We start from the raw sequence: 20,820 nt of genomic DNA, 5'->3' as shown, positions 1-20,820 counted from the left end.
CTCAGTGGGTCTCTGTGTGATCTTACCAGCAGCATCCCACTACCTCTGCCCAAGAAACCCCCCTTCATGGACAGAAAGTGCACCCACTGCCTTATTTGTTGGTCCTTTGGCAGTTGGATTGAAGTAAAGTCAGATTGAAAGCAATCTTAATTTCAGGTGTATGAAGCAGACCTAACACAAACTTGAGCTCTTAATAGCAGGTGCTTAATGCTGCAGCTGCTGGGAGAAAACATTGCAGAGTTCAGACCCCGTCATTTATCCATAGCCTCTGCTGCTTCCTCTAATTAATTTCTTGACTTTCTTTCCTTTTTCCTATACATCCCCAAGTCTGCCGCTTCATCCCTTCTGTTTGAAGAGTTCACTTTTAAGCAGCACTTCTATATTTGGGTTGACCACTTCCCGAGCATGACAGCTCATGCAGCTGCTCTGCAAAGAGCAAAGTGAAACTATAGAAAGAAAGAAAAGGAATTCTGCCTTCGTTTTCATTTTAATAGTTGAGTCACATTTCTCCTCTTTTGAGATTGCTGGTCAGAACTATTTCCCAGCAGTTTCACTGATAAGGCTATGCCTTTAATTGCCTCCAAAAAAACCCGTCAAGAGCCAACCCCTAGAACCCCTCCAACCATAGGCAAGTTGGGCTCCCTTCCTCTAACTGCTGGGGACCTGCCTCAGAGAGTCACCATATCTGTGGCGTGAATGCAGATGCTGAGAAATGCTTTCAATTCTCAGACCACACGACATATTTTCCCACAGGATTACATATGATTGACTAAATTAGAATTTATCTGAGAGCTGTGCAGCAATTTACAGGTCTAATTTGCTAGATCAACATATGCTATTTATCTTTTGACAGTCCTGGGGAAGAGCTACCCAAGCCCAACAGCCTTTCCCCCTGAGCCAGAGACTAAGAAAATCAGAAGCCAACTCAATATAAACAAGAAAAAGTGGAATAAATAAAGGTTAGAAAAGAAAATACTTAAACTCATGATGCTTGACAGTTACAATAGACTCCAAATGTGAATTACGTGTATTATAAATATACATACATATTTTATTTTAAATGTATCTCATAGGAATTCTAGGACTGAATTACATGAAACAGTCCCCCTTGCATCTCCAACTAGGGTAGAGGAGTTTGTGCTCAGTGTAGGAAAACCACTACACATAATTCAGAGAAAATCAAGTAGGCAACCTGGAAGGAGGTAGGATTATAACTTTATTTTTATACACAGCTGTAATGAAAGCAATCTAAATCCTCCCACTAAACAGAAAGTTAGGAAGTTTACTAATATTTTCAAAACTTTCTGCTAGTCTTATAAAAGCACCAGAGGCATATATAGAAAGAAATTATTTCAGGCGAGTTGCCGAACTTAGGTAGTATACAGAAGAAATGAGACCAAAGAGCACACATTTATCAGGGAAAGTATCAACAACAAAAGATCATGGCATCACCTATTTACCTCAGTACTGGGAAAGAGAATATGCAAATAAGCAATTAGAGACCCACTCATAATGTACCTCCGTCAGCAAGTTGGGCATATTTCTCAAGTTCATATGACTTGGCAGCTTCACACCCCTTAGTGCATTTTTATTATATATGTAAAACTAAGATATAAATATTAACACTACATTGCAAAATGCTTGTACATTACAGGCATTGTACAAACACAACATTTTAAACCATAAGCGATAACGCACACCCCGGCAAGCCTAGTTCTTATTACCAAGAAACACGGTAACAGCAATCTGAACATAATGTAAAGGCTCCAAATTTGCCAAATAATTTCAGTACCTAAACCTGGAAGTATAGTCTTCTGCTTGAAACAGCAAGGATTATTTCAGCTGCTGGAGACAGATGTCCCAGAAGCTGTCGTGTCTGCTAGCCTTGCACTCACCCGTGTGTTTGCAATTTGTGTTGCACAACTGCTGTGTTTTTCTTCCTTTTGCTTTTCACCAAGACACACTAAAGGTCAGATTGATGTAGATCATTTGTGGGAGCATGAGACTGGTTCTCCGCTATCTCTCTCCAATATTTACTGCTCGCTCACTCACTCATCTAGAGGTACTTAATACAGACAAGCCCAGAAAGGCTGATTGCTCCTCAAATCCACAAACTTTGCAGAGGTGCTGCCAGGCTCCTCACAGGGGGACACAGGCTGTACTTCCCACGAATAGCTACGTGCTGTAACACCTGCCAACAGCCACCAGCTTGTCCCTGCCATCCCTCCATCCTCCGAGTGGTGATTTGTGCCTCTACCCCCCTGCGACAGCCCCTGCTCCTGCAGCTTCCAGGGCAGAACTGGATGCCTTGCCAGGGACTGCCTCCAGGGGAGAACAGCAGCAGAGAAGCTGAATAAAGTGCCTTATCCAAAAAGCTGGAGAAGGGGTCTCCCTATGGGAACACAGGTGCCCATGGATTGGCAGTGAGGATGAGGACTATGAAGTGCCAGACCTACCTTCTCACCTTTATTTTCATGCCCTAGGTGGAAAATACCCATCCCGATCAGGAGAAAAAGATATTCCCACAAGCAAAGTAAGTAAAGAGGTTCCTTGAGCACCTCGGGGGTGATGTGGCATCGCATGGGTGGGGGCAAGGGGGAGCTCTCTGCCAGCATCCAGCATCGCTGCGGATGTGGTGGGCAGCAGCCACGACCAGGCATTTTGCGCTCCAGCCGAGGGAAACCTCCTTGCATCCAATGGGGGATATCTGCGTTCCTGGGGATATCTTGGGGATATCTTGGGGCCTCTGGTCTATTTTGTTTCTGGAGAAGGCAGCATGAGGGGGCAGCTGTCCTCTCCAGCTACAAAACCATGCGTGCCTCAGCCACCGCTTTGCAGCTGCCTCCTGCAGTGGTGAACCTGGCCTTCCTACATCCCAAACAGGATTGCAAGCACTTGAACCAGAGCAGGGGAGCCTCTGCTTCATCCCCTGCAAATGAGGTGGAGGGCTGCTGAAGGAAGTGGGCTGCCAGCACAGCACAGCCTGCATTTGGTCACACACCAGCCCTCATTCCCCTACACAAGCACAGTTTAGAACTTTCTCTAAACACACGTCAGTATGACACATTCTCCTAATAAAACAGTTTCTGCATATTGAATATGCAAATAGGGAAGACTCACATGATAGCCAGGATCACATGTGTTCATGTGAATCAGGAGGTCTTGGTTTCGATTCAGACTGCTACATTTTTCCCCTGTGGGTGAAGCCATTCATGTAGCAAAGACATAATACTTTTACCATTTTCACGAGCTGCAGTATTTGCTTAGCAAAAAACAGTTTCTTGTTAGTCATTTACATCAGCAATTTCATGGCAGTCTTAAGGCAGCACAATAATGTTTGAAAACACCTCAAATTCTCTAAGATAGCAGCTTTAACACAATACCGGGAGACAGATGTCTCTCCTTCTGTCAGGTTGCAAAAAAAGTATGCTTAAAAATCCCATTCTCTTAGGCAAAAGTGAAAACTCAGCTCTAAAATTTTAGAGGAGCAATCAGCCTCATAACAAGAATGAACTAGACTGATAAAAACAAGGCTGAGAGCATGATGCAAATGACAGCCCTCTGCCATTTAGACACTTATGGGACAGAGAGGCAAATTTCCAGAACGGCTCAAGCCTGCCAGACCCATGCACGCAGACACCCAGTGCACAGTCAGGCATGTGGCACATCATGTAGTGCCTCTGAGCCCCAGCGCCCAGCCGGTGATCCCAGGCACAATTCAGGTTTCGTTGGCCATAAAGCTAAAGCAGAGTCAGAGCGTGAGCAAGCAAGATCATCCATTTCTAAGCAGACATGTACAACTGACTTCAGTTAATTAAACCCCCAAAAACAAAACAACAAAAAGAAAAACCCAATAAGGCTGCAAATCTAGGTTTTCTTGAGGTCGTTGAGCACTACTGCATGACACAAGTGTGTGTTGAACTAGAGAGAAGATAAATCATCAGATTTATTTAGCCCTCAGAGGTTCAACTCTTTCCCCAACTAATGCCACGTGAGCTCATGCTTTTGCACAGCCTGTGCTCCGTCTGTAGCTAAGTCCTGTGCTGCCAAAAATCCTTGTCTCATGTCGCTGCACCAAAGCATGACAATCACGTGTTTTCTTCCTCTCTCCTCAGCAGAGACCTACAGCTATCCATCAAGTACCATCAAGGTAAAGACTAAAAGCAATTTTTTTTTTTTGCTGCTCTCCGGGGTAACTGAATCAAAACATTAATGTATCAGAAAGACGTGGTGTCAGTCATGTTCCTGTGGGAGAGAGAAAAGTCCATAATCAGTGTATTTGCTTGGGACACAGAAAAACATCAGTTTAAGCCTACGTACAAAATAAGTGTATGCATAGACAACTGTAGCATTGATACTCAGCCCCAGTCTCGGGCAGCCAGCGGCCAAACAGGCTGCAGCACTCACTCATAATTTCCAAGGCTGAGTGTAATGCTGCCTGGCCCAAATCAGACAATTCAGGAGGCTGAACCTTGGGATCATGTCCTGGGTGAGTGTCCCCAGCCACTGCACAAGTTACAGCTGAGGGGGTGCTTCTCTATCCTCTACCCTCCTCCCTTCAGCTTTCTGGTAGCCAGTGTAGTCTCCCTTGACTACTGAGATGTTTCCACAAAAAGTTTCAGTTTCAACATGACATTTTCTAAAAATCATTTAACTGGGCTATGGCCAACCAGGTTTAGTAATAAAAGAAATCTTCAGCTGAAAAACAATGGGAATTTTAATGCTTTGAGGCTTAAAGGTTAATCTTTACACTGTAAATGTAATTTAAATGTAAATTTGTTGATGCCTCAACAAATGGCTAAGTCTCCGTTGGAACAGAATAAGGTTTCCCTTTCCAATGTCCCACTGACTGTAGAAGGAAGAAAAGAAAAAAAATAACCAACCAAAAATGCCCCTTCAGGTCATGCATTTAGCTTCTTATAAACCAGAATGGAGCAAATGGTTGCATTGCAACACATAAAAGACTGATAAACACTTTGCCCAGTCCTAATTGCCTCTCTAGTTTAGGATTAGATTTAGGAATTCTGGCAATGCAACCCACAGTAATTTAAGAGGTAACTCTATAAGCTGGTATGTTCCCTGCTTCTGTGCCTGAACTTATCATCCTGGAAGGCAGGGGTGGGGGAACAGCCACTTCTCAACTGCTGCACTCCTCAGTCTTGTGTGCTTGTTTGTCTCTGTTAATACACTGGGCTTCGAGAAGCAGCAGATGAGTACCTGTGGTTTGCTACCTCTGCTTTGTAAATAGTTCATTTTAGCAGAGGGTTAGTGAAGTTGCCTCAAGTCTCTGATGACCAACGATCACCAGGAGCCCTATGTACCGCAGAACAAAGCACTGCCATTTAGCAGCCTAACTGGGTTGTTTTAGGGTTTTTTTCAATAAAGATGACATCAGTAAAACAAAAGTTGGTGTCCAGCAGACAAGTGGGTGTTTAGCAGAAAATTTTGAAGAAGGTGGGCAAGATGACAGAAAATGGTGTGATTAAATGAGTTCATCATTTGTACATGTAAGTGTGGGATGGATTGTGGGGGAAAAGAAGGGGGTGGAACTGTAATGGGGAACCTGCCAAGTAGCTGTCAAGTTTTGAGAATTTTTGGTGTCCTGAGTAAAAGCTCCAGAGCATGGTTCAAAGACAGTCCCAGGAGGATTGTTAGTGCAGTAGGACATCTGATGTTACATTTGGCCTGTGAATAATGAAGGTCTTCACTCTTGCTCCTCCTGCACCATTGGCATGTGGGAGAAATCACTCCACCTCTGCACTTTGATCTCCCCACTGAGAAGAGAAGGTTGATGGTAATAACCTTTTAAAACATGAAGACTGGGAGGATTCTGGAAAATGTGGCTATGAGCAAGTCTTGCTTAGAGACCTGTATGTTTGACAGACAAGAGGTACTCCAGACTTCACTCAGTGGACTGGGAGCCAGTAACTCATGAAAATTAAGAGCCTGACTATTCTCATTTCATAGGCACATTAAGAGAAACACTGCTGTCCTCCCAATTCTTTGCAATCATGACTAGGTGAGAGAGCCATGCACTTGCAGATGGGTAGGAAATTCCTTTTCTTAGCCAAGTCTACCCTGACCGCTTTGGTCCTTAAAATTTCTGGAATTTCTAAATCTCAAAATTTTATAAAGCCCCAAATCAAAACTCAGGATTTACTTTTGGTGAAGTGTCCTCAAGGTCAGGAGACCTTTCACACAGAAATTCAAGCAGAATCTATACAGACAATACGATTTACATAAACTTGGAAAATCCAAGACAAATTCTGTAGGAATTTTGTTCTAAGAATTCTTTCTCACTTCTAGGTTTGAAAAATAGAATTTAACATTTTTTGGGTTTTAACCCATGAAGCAGAGACCACTGTTACACTCACAGAGTGTGAAAGGTAGCTATAAATGTCATCATGAACCCAGCAACACTCACTTTAAAACACTACCACTACCGAGGACAATCACTATAAAGCCTGTACTTACTCACTGGCTTCATTAGCCAGTGGGTTCAAATCAAGAACACCAGAGCAAACAAATTTTTAACTTCCGGCTCCAAGTACTTAATCATTTCACATTGTCCCTTTAGATTTAATGAGTCATCCTGCTAGCTATTTAGATGCACAATCACCCACGACCCGTTAGCAAACACCTTCAAGAGGCAAAAGGAGGGACAAGTCTAAACAGAGTTGGGAAAGCATTTGGCCACACAGTCTTACCTCATCCGCTAATGGCTCTTAGAGAAATTACAGCAGACAGGAGTTAGAGAATATTCTGAGTTGGGAGGGACTCTTCTTTCTCCTCCCTCTATTTTCACAGAGAGCATTAGATGAGGACTGCCAGGGAAGGGATTAGCCATCACTTCATCTCCAGTGAGGCCAGGGCCCCTTCCAGGACAGCATGTCTCCTGCACAGACACACACAACACGCACACTTGGGGTCTTAGACCCTACAGTCTCTCTGCCAACTGGCTGTGACTCCTCTATCCCTCCCTTTATTCCCCTGTTTTCTTATGCACTTTACTTTGCAAATCACCCTGAACCCTCCCTTTAGTTCCTCTTCTAAACACCCCATGTTAAATCCTGTGCAAATCCCAAGAACACTCCCTTCACATACACTGTATTAATGTCCCACACAATTCTCCCTCCACTCCCATCAGCTCCCATTCATTGGTTGGGTGAATATCACCTTAGGCTCACCGGGATGATCTCCCTTATGGAACAGCCCTGGGGGGAGCTGGGGCAGGGCTGCTGGCTGCAACTGTGCTGCTGTGCTCCCTCATGTGGTGATGAGCTTTCACCATGCAAGCCATTGCTGGCAGTGGTGGTACCTCAGGACAAGAGTCAGGCCTTCACCCTCCACCCGCACCAGGTATCCATGTGTTGTTGGGAGCTCCAGGTGTGCCACCATAGCCTGTGCAGTAGGGAAATGACTGTGGATGTACAAACCCTTCTTGGTACTGTGTATAGTGGTCAATAGCACTGGGTGAGTGTATAGGCTCGTTCAGCTTTTTCGGGGTATAATCGTGTTGACCTTCACTCTTTCTCTCTTTCCCACTTCCACCCTCAGGAACATGCTGCCAAAAGAGATTCTATGAATTCCAGTGAACTGTGGTACTCGACTCTCAGCCACAATGTAAAACATGAAGCCTCCGAGATTGATGGCAATAATCAGACAGAATACGCACTTGTAAAAGTGCCCAGGGCGAAGAAAACTATCACCAGCCCTGAAGAATATAGTGAATATGATGATGTCCTGGTAACTTAGAAGGCACTCTTTTACTTCAGTGTATGCAGCCGTGATAACCATCTTACCTCTGCTGTCAGGTCTTCAAACAAACAACTCTCTCTCTCTCTCTCTCTCTCTCTCTTGGCCCCAAGCTTACATATTAGGATACATCCACCAGTCATTTCCTGTGAGACAAACCTGTCCATGAAAAGGGGATCAGAGAAAGAAACGTGGACAGGGTACAGGACTTGACAACTAAACCAGGAGGAATCAGTAGCAACTGCTATCATAAAGACAACGTTCCTCTATAGAAAATGAGGAGCTTCAATGTTAGAAGCAACTGAGGCTGCACATTTTTTCTGGACTTTTATAATACTTTTTAAGGGTGTGTTAAATCTCAAAAATGCAATAATAACAGGGTTATTTTGTTTGTTTGGGGGACCTTTTATGTTTTAAATGAGAGCATAAACCTTGTATTAGATGCGCTTACACTTTTCCAAAGTTTTTCTGTCCTGCCTGATTAATACTATTATACAATGCACAACTTTTATAAACAACTCATTTCTCAAATTCCCCCCTTCCCCTTTTAATGTACTACTTGTCTAAGAGTGAAGTCTTAATGAAGTTGGAATTAAATAAAAAAACCCAATAAACTGCATGCAAAACAAACATTACACCCTCTCAGAAGAGTGTGAGCACTGATGCTGCCCAGGTGACAACTACCTCTCAGTAGTGGAAGCCCAGGTGTTGTTTCCATGACACAACTCTTGCAGCTCACTCCTGCTGGAGTCTCAGGTTTGGCTTTCTGCAATGCTGGAATATAACCTCCTCAGAGCCCATCACCCCTCTGCAAGCAGTATTTCTGGACACACGCAAAGGACTGAAACTGGTTATTCAACTGTTTGCCAGAGCTCACAAAGTGATTATGTGCCTGTTTTCTTGCTTGAGCATGTTTTTTTGCTCCCTCCATTTTTGTAACAATGCAATTTGGAAGAAAATCTTGCACAGTTTTCCCGAATTTAAGTCTTCCTTTGTCTGTGATGGCTGGCTGCAGCCCTGGCTTTGTGGTGTGGTGCCTTTGCCACTCCCACCTGCCATTTCGGTGCCGGGGGCAGTCCCACGGGTTAATGGTTGGACGTAGCATGGAAGGACACAGACTGCCTGCAGGTACCACTGCTGTGACAGGCAGCTGAGCCTGCCCAAAACTGGTACTGGCTGCTGTGGCTGCACAGATGACTACCTGCTATGGGGGTTTTAAAGGGCTGGTTGCACACTCCATAAGATGCTTTTTAACAGCGTCTCAGTTGTCTCAGTCATTAAAGTATTACCCACATTCCTTCTATTAAAATTCACATTAAGCATCCACACAAAATATCTAACTTGATGAAATAATGTGTTTTCATACTGCTGTGTCCCTAATGAACTGAATCATAATTAATACAATCTGACTGGATGTAAACTGTGAAGTTGGATATTTTCTGTTTAATATCACGTCTTACTACAACTCCACCTCCTTCTTTCCTTGAGGTTAAGGTACTGGGGCAGAGGAGGATGGCTGGCTAAAAAATGAATGCTTGTCTCCTTTTTTTCCTCTCAACTCTTAATGTTCATAGGGGTATCACCATAAAGAAGTCTAATCATTACATTATTTTTCAGTTCTTAGAATTGAGATGAAGTGTTTAAGGATATGTTCAGGCATCTTAGTAAGAGCAGTAAATTTGAGCAGCATCTCAACAGCAACTTTTTTCTTTGCTGCTGGTACTTTCATAGCCTGCTGCTTTTGGGACAAACCATACAGGCCATGAAGTTTATCCTTCCCCAGTATAAGAATCAAAATGAATACCTCTCCTAGCTCTATGCTGCATAGAAAATTACAGCAAGAGAAATTATGGTTCTTACAGCCAATGCTATGTTTTACAACTCAAGATGGGATCAGAATTACCCACAAATAGGAGAGTTATGTGAACTACTAATTTGGTCCAGAATGTTTCCCAAGTTCAGATAAAACTAACGTAAGAACAACTGTGGGTTTGAGTGTACAGCTCTGTCAGACAGAAGCTTCGTACAGCTCTCAGCATTTAGAATTCCAGAGGTTATTTTCCAGTTCAAACACCTGAAAGAATGAAGCTTGAAAACAATCACTTTAAGACTAAAAATAATTTAATGCACAATAACATTGACAGATTACTCCTTAAATAAACTAGTAATATTAGAAAACACAATTTACCATAAGGTATTTCTTAAAATACAAAATGTTTCTTAAAATAAATGTGTCTGTCTATCCAACAGGCTATAAATAAATGACAAGAAGGTATACTTCACTAACATGGTAGTGAATACATTCCATTCTGCATAAAGTTAATGCTTCATTTTCAGGTCATAGTCAGGTACTGTTTATAACTTTCATGCCATGCTGATCTACATGGTCTGCTTCAGCATCTTCCTCTTGACATTGATCCATCTCATCTGATCTTTCATCAACAAGAACAACTATTTGCTGCCTTATTAAGGCAAATATCTTGCATCTGTTCATTTTTATCCCCAGTGCTGGGACAGGGACTATAGCTAAGGGAGTGGACTAGTTTGTCTTCAGATTTACAAATGTGGGTGAAATATCTGTCTACTCACTAACAGCAGTAGTTAATTATTAAAGCACACGGCTAATTTGACCCTTGATAGATTCCTGTGACATTCAGAAGTGTTAGTGAACAAGACGTGTTTCTTCACGATGTTTCTTCCTTCTTTTCTATTTCACACAGAAGAAGAGAAAAATAGAGCAGATACCACCTTATCCAGGAAGACTCTAGGATGAATAAGGAGAGTTAAAGCTTTCTTGAGAATCTAGTGCAAAGGTCTTGCATGTAATTAAAGAATACATATACATATACATATATATATATATATGTTTTCAGGCTGTTTTACAAGAAAGGAGCAATGGGAAAACATGGCATATGAAGCTAGGAGAGAAAAAAGTAACAGTATGGGTGAAAGTGAGCATTAAGGGTGAAGCCGTGCAGATAATTTTGGATAAACCAAGAGAAGAAGAAAGCCATGTGCAAGACCACTTTTAAAGCTTGCACAGAGCATTCAGATTTAAACAAAAGGCAAGACAAAGCAGAGCTTTCAAAGTCAACAGAGCATGCATCAGAGAAGATGTATGATTTTCACAAGAGCAAAATGGATTTTTGAGGTATCAGGACAATTAAGAAGGAGGTAGTGGTGGTGTAGGAGTGCAACACTGTTATAAATATGCCACATATTCCATTTACAATATTGCATCACAGGCAGTATTTAGAAGTGTTTCTACCTAATGAATAGCTCCCTGCCCTGGGATTACTAACAGATAGGAGATGTCATCTCTTCTATGTGGTGATGAAGACGAGGAACTTTTCCATCATTTCTCTGAAAGTTAAAACAGTACAATATTAAAATTAAAATGAAACTTTAATATGAGTTAATCATGATATACACTGCATGCTGAAGCTTTGGCCTAGGATTATTCTGAAAGCACATAAGTTTGGCTTAGCAAACTGGGGGTGGGGGAAGAAGCTCTGTGCATTGTTTTCATTATAACTGCAAAGCTCATGGGACTTTTATACTAGCATTTCTATCAAGACAAATATAAATTTGTTGGAATCGCTGGCTAGTCACTGCTAGTCATCGGAATCACTGCTTAGAAAACCTAGGAGAATGAATATTTGGTGATTTTAAAAGGTATCTCTGTGCAAAAAACCCCAAACTTCCAAAGAGACAAAAATCAGAAGTCTTTTTCACCCGTGATTGTGAAAAAGAAAACTGAGAAATTGAATCTCAAATTACTTATCCTGTTTTACTTGGATTAAAATTTGGTTTGTAAACATTCAGAAATCAATATACAATAAGGATAAATATTTTTCATTTTTTGTCTCCCCACTATGGTACACACACATATGAGGAGAATTTCTTTGTATAGAAAAAAAGTAAGAATAGATTTAAGGAGTTTGGTTGGAGTCCATAGCTGACCAGTCTCATCACTATTCCCTTTCTGATCAGAGCACCTGACATTGAATCCTTGGTAATAAGTTATGCATAGCAGGACTTTCTCAAAACTATTTTACACTGTTCTTAATGTTGTTGTGCAACATATATTTCCTAACAAATATCAACACTTTTTTAGAATTATTTCCCTTCTTTACCATAAAATGCTTCTGCTCTTTGTAAAGAAACAGTTTCTATAACGTACAGCACTTACATGTGAGAGAAGTTCGGTCAAGCTTTAACTTGTCACATTCAGATGTCTCAGGATTAAAAGTATCATCTTCATCATAAATATTTTGACGTAAAATGTTCCTTATAAAATCTGGGTTCATAATGTTTTCCATAAATCCTTCTGTTGTTGGTGGTACAGAAAACACTAGCTGATAAATTACAGTGGAGCTTTCATTACTGAAAAACAAAGTCAGGTATGAATGCCTTCAAGCTCCCCCTGGATGTTTTATTTTTTTGAGAAGACTGTCTTTACGTATCAATGTTGACATGGATTTTTTTTTTAGAATGTTTTCTAAAGAAAAGCATTATAAAAGAAAACTGTCATCAAAGCTTCCAGTTTCCTCCTCCGATCTCCTCCCTTCTCAGAACGGCTCTTGAAACTGGGTATGTACTTGAAGCCAGCCAGGGACATGTTTTCAAATGCACAAAGGGCAGTTGGACATGTGTCCTAATGGGGTGTGGTTTTCAGCACCCCTGCTTCACAAGTACACACTGATAAGAGATGTTGCAATAGCATGTACATGGCTTAGCTAGGAACATGCAGAAAGGTCTGCTCTCCTGCCAGCAGTACCTGGGATCACCCAGCTGTGCTCCTAACTCAGTCTAGAGTGGATTACACAAACCAGTGAATGGGAGACCACCTCTGGAGATTTCGTTCTTCATCCAATGTCTACAATTCGACAGTTACATTTTGTGCTTACAGAACTTAAACATTACAAAAAGTAGTTGAATGTGAGAAAATAAAAGGAAACAAAGATAGAGGCAGCAAGAGAGAGACACACAAAGAGGCAGAGAGGGAGAGATCAGCTGATCAATATATATGCAGAACTAGACCTTTGTACTTGATGGTCTAAATCGTAATTTTTAGGCATAGAGGAAATAAGGCTTAGAAGCTACAGTTCACCATGGAACAGAGCTGGCATGCCCAAGGCTGGCAGTGCAAGGGAGCATATTCCCTCAAGTGAGCAAAGTGACCACAGGACTGCCCCTTGCCACATCCCAGGGTAGCTCTATCTCTGTCCTTGCCCTCGCAAGGGTTGGGACTTTGTGAATCTACTTTCCTTGATTTTCTCCCATCTTTCTAATTCCTTTTGTAATTGAGCTTTTCAGAACTCCTCAGGGAAGCTCTCTGTCTTCCCTTGCCTCTATGCTATTTCTCCATGACAGGAGGCATGTATATTCCTGTTGCCTTTACCTCTTTTGGAAATAAAACAGTTCTCTCCTCCCCATGAACCCTGTTTTATTTATTTAAGACTACTTAAGCCACTTCAATTTTAAGTGTCTCAATCAATTAATTTTCCCTTTAATGAATATCCTTGAATATGTTTATTAAGGGCTGCAATTAGAACCAAAAATAACAGAGATGAATACTTTACAGCAACAAAATGCTACTGTCATATACTATTAGCAGCATTTTCCATTTACACCAGAGAATCCTTTGACCAGTTTTGCCTACCTGTAAACCTAACTTTCCCCTAAACAACCTATATATACATATGCTTATGTGTTTATTTCATCAAAAGCCTATAATTTTCAGATAATTTTGGTGACAAATTGCTTACCTGAAAGAAATCACTTGAGCTGACCTAAAGTAACGTCCTAAAGCTGGAGATGAACTGTAGACCTCTGTTAGCTGGAATAGAAAAAAAAAAAAAGAAAAAAAGCAAAACATATTTCTTCTATTCAATCTTTCTTTTCTGCACAAAAGAAAGAACAGCAATTCATTCCTAGAAGGTATCTTATGGGCATAAACACAGCTACTGAAGGTCAAATTTCAGCAAATATCTGCCCTGGAAGAGGTACACGGTCCTTTTAAATTTGACAGAAAAGTTAATTGCACATTTGAGTGATTGCTATATAACCTTAACACAATAGAGGCATTCAGGGTGATGTAAAAGTGTATGCTCATGTTGCCATGTGCAATTCACATCGTTAGGTTTGTGATTTCATTAGTGCCAAAAAGCTCTTCTAACTTTTACATGGTAGAGGGAAAGGTTTCTCTACTGATACTCCCTTTCCACAATGTCTAAATGAGCACTGCCATGCCTGCTGAGCTTATTTCAGCTGTAACTCAGAGCCATGATGGCTCGATGGAAATTGCAGCTATAAACCCGGGCTGTCATTGTGTACTCATGAAAGAATGCAGCAGCATACAGGATTTTGAGTGCCTATTGGCTTTAGATGACTTCCACCAGCCCCTCCTAAATTATTCAATGATTCTGTGAAAAAGGTAAAGACTGTGTCTTAACCATTAGTCAAATTTGGTGGAAAAAATCAGATGCTCTTTTTGTGCTTAAAAGCAGACAACACTTTTTTTCTAGATCAGGACTTTAAGAAGTACAACTCAATTTTTTTGTGGACTTGCTACACAGAGAAACAGAAACTTCTTGAAAGGAAAAACACTGAAACTATGTTGTAAGCAGAATCAACTTTGCCAAGAACCACATCAAGACATACCCTCTTAGTAATGTCCTCAGAGAAAAAGTGTGGGAGACCACACATTAACTCCAATGTTCCCGAAAAATTGTGAAAATTTCCACTGTTTAGTAGTGCATCAGGATCCCAATAGTCATCCTCATCTGTGTAAACATCTAATAATAAAAGGAGATAGAAAGAAAAGGAAAAAGTTCCAGTTAGCTGAAGTATTGAAAAAAACCTTCTTGGCTTGCTCCATGGTGGCTTTCTCACAAATTTCCTAGGTAAGGACTGGCTGGGAGTGACAGAATGGAAATGCAAGTGTTAGACACCAGGTCAGTTATTATTGGGTCAGAACCACCTTGTGGGAGTGTGTGTGTGTGTGTGTGTGTGTAGGGGGAATGGACGGCTCGAACCTCATGGAGTTGGGGTGGTGTCATGTCCCTCATAGCAGGCCCCTGGAGCCCACAGGGGGAAGCTCTGGAGGAACTGTCAGTCACAAACAGCCCAGGAAAACTATAACACCCCAGAGCTCCTGCAGCTCCTCACCCAACTCAGATTAGCAGGGACAGTGAGAACACTGCCCCTCACCATGATCTGGAACCCCCAGAGTGGCTGGTGGGTCAGAGACCCTGCCTAGGGGGTTGTCCATGAGGACCAGAGCAGATAAAACCAAGGGCATGTGTTTCCTTCATGTTGCAGCCCTGCCACTGCACTTGTGAGAGCTGGTCTTCTACAAGGCTGCAGTGGTAGCTATATGATCTGTCTCTCCCTCTTTCTCCTTCCCTCTTCTTGATCCCTCTGCTTCTCTTTCTCTGCTCCTTTCTTGATGCTCAGGGTAGTTTGGAGCTGGAGTGATTGTATCTTGATTTAAGTGTTGTTGGTTTACTGGATTTTGATTTAAGTGTTGTGGATTAATAGTATGTGCTGAGTCAGTATTGTGGTGGAACATTTTTGTCTAGCTTGTGTGGTGTCCTTTTGAACTTTGGCCAAGTTCCCTTATTTGCTCCCCTAAATAAATAAAGAAATTCCTTGGGAACAAGCCTGTGGCTTATTCTCTTGATGCCATCTTGAGATATTAATGAACCCCTACATCTATATATTAAAGCAAAATTCCTAGCCAATCCTGTGAGCCGGCAGCTCCCTGGGCTTGGAGTCTTACAGCAAATCACCTGAAGAGAAGTGACAGCATGTGGAGGTCAAACACCCACCCCCATTAGGAAAAGTCATCTGCTCTGGGAGCCTGAGTGACAATGACACCACTTGAGGGGGATCTAAGGGATCCACGGTGCTTGTTGCAACATGACAAACATAATTTCCATCCTCATCCACACATCTCTTCTCACAACATTTTCTCACTTAGCTACAAAGTGGAATTGCCGCCTGATCAGGATACAAGTTGCTTGCTGCATGCTAAGACAAAACCATTCACATCCACTACTCAACATACCAGTCTCTGCACTCAGTATCCCAGTCCCTTCAGCAGTTTAATGAAGGAGTTTAAAGGATTCTACTCTTGCATTTGTGATATATTAGACTGTACATATTGTACATTTGTATTACTGTAACCAAGAGTGAGATACTTACTAGAATAAAGAATTAGGCTGATGAGAATGACGAGGAAGATTACTAGAAATATTGCAGTTATAACCATCCATAGTTTACACTTCCAGAAAACTACACTCCTGCAGGACTTCCAATGATCTCTCTCCTAGGTATAAAAGGGAAGGACATATTGATTAATGAAATAAGGCAAGAAAAAAATATTGAAGTGAGTCTCTACTGTCACATTTAGAAACAAAAAACCCGCATAGATGGGAAAGCCACATTGGTAAGCAAATGCCCTACACCAGGGGTTCCCACCCTTGACTGCTGCTGCAGGTGGGAATGTGGACCTGCAGAAGGCAAAGAACTTTCACAGGGAGGCGATTACTTGAAAGAAAAATGTTTAATTCCCATTTGTGCAGAATTTCCAACTCCTGAGTTGCCCTTAAAGCCAAAGTACTACAAAGGTGCATTCTTGGCTCCCTCTTTATTTTTAATGACATGAATTTGAGTTGCATGTTCCACAAGCTGTCCTTTTAATGTTTGTCATCTCTCCCAACCAAAACGGTGTCTATAGAGGTATTTCCAAAATCATTCAGCTTTACAATGTTGATGATGTCAATCTGCATAGCTACTGGGTGCCAGCACCAAAGCAAAGGGGCTGCTATTCAATAGATGCTATTGCATTAAATCCACAATAAAATAACTGAGACCTTTATAGCTGACTGCCTTTTTCTGCAGAAGATGGGAAAGTTGAAGGTTATTGAATATATTTAACAGAGTTTAATGGGAATCTCACCTGTTCTAGGAGAGCACAAGAAAACTGTCTCCAAAGCGATTGTACACATACACATTCATATGGGAGAGAAAGGACCGTACTTGCCTGATGTTTAATTTTTAATACTATTTAAGACCATAGAAAAAATTAATCTTTTAATTAGTTAACTTAGTGGTATGAATATTATAAAACAAACAAACAAACCCCCCAAACCAACCAAACAATTAAAACCTCACTTAGGTGACATAGCAAAACAAAAAACTTCAACTGCTTTGTTCCACAGCGAGAAGACTGAAGGAAGGGCTTGAATTCATAAGTAGACCATGCTGCCTTTTTATTCCTTCTCCTTCCCCCTCTCCATCCATCATAAACCCAGTAATAAACTCCACATCCTTTTTGACATTAGTACAAGTAAGGAAAAGGTTGTCTGGCACACACGTGCAGATTGGTGGGAGACACTAATCCAGGCTACTGTCCTTTACTTTTTTAACTTTCTAAGAATCCAGCATAACAGAAAGGCTTTCACTGAATTTTACTGAATCCACCAGCTGGCTAAAAGTTTTTATGAGGGTGGCAAGGGGACAGGGAGAGAAAACAAACACTTACAGAAAGATCTTACAAGAGTCATTTCTCCAGGAGCAGGGGCAGAAAAAGGGAAACACTCTCTGCAGACATCACTGCACACAGAACTTTGCTTTGGTGGAGAACAAAGAGCAGAAACTGAATATGGTTTGACTTAACAGCATACTTTCAGGTGTTATTATGTTTACATATAAATTTTTTAATTTAATTTTTAAATGTGTTAGAAGACTGAAGCTTCAATTTAATACTTAACACTAGCATATCATTTTGTATTTAAAAAATTTTTAAAAGCCAGTAACTACTGCCTAGAGTGCAACTTTGAAATCAGACATAGTAATATTGGTTGAGACAGACAGCTGTCAAGTCCAGGTTTCGATTGAGCCGCCACATATTTAGATTACCACAAAATGTAATTCTTAATCACACATAGCATACTGCCTTGATCTCAAGAAAACCTTCAGCTCCACAACTAGTCCAAGAGCCTCTGGACATTGCCCATAGGCATCACAAGACTGCTGGGGGGAAGCAACAGCAGCAGAGAAAAATCTCTCCCTGATGGGCAGGGCAGCTCTAATTAACCTGCCACCTAAGCAGAAAGCAAAGCATGATAATTTTCCAGCAGTTGCTATAGGAAAGGAAGCCAGTTGCCAGAATCAGCAGAAACAGAGCTTGAATGAAAACTCAGTTCTGGGAAGGGGAAGGATAAACTTAAGGGTAAAGTTTTGCAATATAGCCAAGCAGATCTAGCTCACCCCTGCCTCTCTTCCACTCTCTCCCGTTCCTCTTTGCACCTCCCTCAAATTTGTCTCACCCTGCAGCAAGCTGATTCAGCTTACCAGACCAGAGGAGAAGTAGCTGACCCCTGATATAGTAGAATAAATGGGGGTTTTGCCCAGCCAGTGGAATGGATCAGCACACAGAGATGATCAGTGGGGCTTGCACAAGGAAGCAGTTGCAGTTACTACACTAGGAGCAGGAAGGGAGGGGTGGTGTGACTAATACAGACAGCTCTCGGGGGGCTCAGCCATGCCTAGAGAAAAGTGGGAAACATCTTTGCTCTGTCACAAATATTCCTTGAGCGAGTAATGTAAATCATTGTACAACAGTCAGCCGTGAACATATATTATACCTCTGCCAGCATTAGTCTGCTCCATAGCTTTAAGCTAAGTACTGGAAGCTACCTTCCTCAGGACTCATACGTTGGTCTTGACTGAGGCTTTGGAGCATTCTATTAATACAAATTCATAATGGTTAGCAACTCTGAATTACTCAAAGATAAAAAGAAAGATAATCCTGCATGCTCTGTTGGAGGACATTCTTGTTTTGGCAGCACTGTTTTCTGGTTAATTTGTACTGAAGGGAAGCCTGTGTCTAAAACCGATTTCAACTTTTCTCCTTTCTGATTTTGAGCCCAATCCCACTGATGGCACATGAAAATAGAAAGCAAAACTCAGAGTATCAATTGCAACTTTAGTTCCCAAGTTAAAACTTAAAATGCCACTCCAATATCAGAACATCTCACGGATAAGAAGAAAAAAAGTACGTTTTCAGTTCCTTTCCCTCTCCCTTGAACAATCAATTGAACCACCCCAGCAAGATGTTTCTGCAAAGCGTCATTTCTCTTGCTATGTAGTGTTTTCCCCAACAGCAAAGATCTAATGAGCGAATAAAATTCTTACCTTTCTCGTTGGAGCATTTAGAGGCTTGTCATGATCAGCCTCGCTTTCCTCCACGTTATCTTCTTTTAATTCAATAATCTCATGCTCCTGAGCAGAGCTTTGCCTTTTTATTTCTTCTGTCTCTGTGTGAGGACCTCTGACTCTAAAGCAAGCACAGAGGCAACTCATTTCCTTCTGGTTTCAGGTCAGTAATAGCTCTGATACGAGGCTGGAGACACTTAACAGGGAGAGTTGGGATAGTTTTCACAGAAGTGATCTCAAAACACTGATTAATAAGGGGAATTCCTTGGAAGAACAAATGACGTCGGCTGCACTAGCTACAGAGAAACAGGAGGTGGAGGAAGTATCAATTTGCCCAGCCGTGAGAACTACAGCTCTCTGCTGTGCAATACTAGGTTTTCCAGTTTGCCTGCCTTCCTGTACCAGCCCTTGACAAGCAAGTGACTAAACCTTCAGCAACGTTATCATTCGCTGAGGCAATTTTGAAAGGCACCAGAATGCTTTCCCTGCTGCTGTCAGCCAAAGCAATAAATTACTATTAATGTTTTCCATGCAGCTAAACAGATGTGGTTCTGAGCAGCACAAACTGAGTAAAGGATCATATGGATTGTGGTCTGCTTAGGCTGTGACTCTAGCAACGCTTGTAATTTTAGTCTCCCTGTATAGACAATAAAGAAATGAATGCTACTGATCTTTGGGCTGTGAATTGTCCTTTCCCTAAAATCACATCTGGTGTTAAAGAACCATTTCTGTCTATTAACATACTATCCAACCTAAACCTGAGAAGCTGCTTTCAGGAAAAAAAAAAAAAAAAAATGCAAAACCACAAAGTACCGATCTGAGGAGAAGAGGAAGATGACCTTCAATTTCAACCTATGATCTACAGGGCATGTTTTTATGAAGCAGTCATGGTGATCTGGTTTGCATTAACTTCCCACGTGAACACTCTTGTGCACTTAAAGTCACTCACCGCTGCTCACTGCAGCCAGGGCTGATTCCTCCCCCAACCTCCCCACTATCCGTCATCCTACCTCCTCTTATTTCTCCTGTTCTGACTCCACCCTCATGTTTCTCCTTCCTCCCCACAGAGCATCTCTCTCCCCTCTGGATCTAAAGGGCTGGGCAGGTAGCTGTTTACTGCATTCTTGCTTACTCTTTTGTTCCAGCACAGGGAGGATCATGCATTAAGAGCCAAACAAAGCCTCTCTCAGCAACTCCCTTCTCTGCTGCCTGGGTATCCACTCAGAGCACTGCTACTTCTTTTTCCTACCAAAAGCCTGGGACGCTGTCTCTCCCCATCCTGCCACTTTGATTTTTTTCTTTGTGCAACTCATCTGGCTACTGATGCCCAGGGTTCAGATTTCTGATGTGTCACAGCCACCCAGGCAAAGGCACTCCACAAAACTGAGCACATGTCTTATGTTTATTCAGCAAGTAAAAAGAAATACAAATTGTATAACCCCACCTTTGGTTCTGAGAATCCTGAGGACTGAGGATGAAGCTGAGTAGTCATCAAGATTATAACATGTGTCTGGATCCACAAGATTTTACCTGGGACATCTTCACTAGAAAAGCCTTTATGAGCTGTTTCTCAGTACTCTGGCTGGAGACCAGCTTCATTTATTTAATTTCCAATCACAGTAAAAGACATTACCTTCCTACAGAATTGTCTGAAACCAAAAAGGTTTTTCTAAGTCAAATGAGTTAATGATTATAGATCTCACCATGCACAGGCCAAAGTCCTTATTTTCTTTATATCTGTGAAGGAGCTCCCTAAAGTGTTGAGTTTCTTTCATCTGGGGCAATCTAACTTCCACACTTGGTGCCCTTCTTGCACGTGAAGTACCAGCCCTTCTG

General features: G+C 41.7%; 1 protein-coding gene across 8 annotated transcripts; it reads right to left on the bottom strand.

The window, feature by feature from the left end:
* Positions 1 to 877: 877 nt before the first annotated feature.
* CUNH3orf52 (chromosome unknown C3orf52 homolog) lies at positions 878 to 20,628 on the bottom strand. Of its 8 annotated transcripts, none has more exons than XR_001873677.1 (7): positions 18,964 to 19,386; positions 15,967 to 16,090; positions 14,422 to 14,555; positions 13,527 to 13,597; positions 11,948 to 12,141; positions 11,024 to 11,118; positions 878 to 4,245 (listed from the first exon to the last, which is right to left on the bottom strand). XR_001873677.1 is itself a non-coding variant. In XM_017808016.1 (7 exons), coding segments are annotated over exons 2-7 (693 nt in total). In that variant the 5' UTR covers positions 19,132 to 19,180; positions 20,429 to 20,628; the 3' UTR covers positions 9,938 to 11,116. The 8 variants fall into 8 exon arrangements, 3 of the variants coding, with proteins under 3 accessions (XP_017663506.1, XP_017663505.1, XP_017663503.1); XR_001873680.1 differs by having other exon boundaries at positions 11,058 to 11,118; XR_001873679.1 differs by lacking the exon at positions 878 to 4,245 and adding an exon at positions 7,477 to 7,564.
* Positions 20,629 to 20,820: the final 192 nt, after the last annotated feature.

The sequence above is a fragment of the Lepidothrix coronata genome, unplaced genomic scaffold, assembly GCF_001604755.1.
Source record: "Lepidothrix coronata isolate B3197 unplaced genomic scaffold, Lepidothrix_coronata-1.0 Scaffold21, whole genome shotgun sequence".
NCBI classification, from domain to species: domain Eukaryota; kingdom Metazoa; phylum Chordata; class Aves; order Passeriformes; family Pipridae; genus Lepidothrix; species Lepidothrix coronata.
This window is presented reverse-complemented; position numbering and strand designations above follow the sequence as displayed.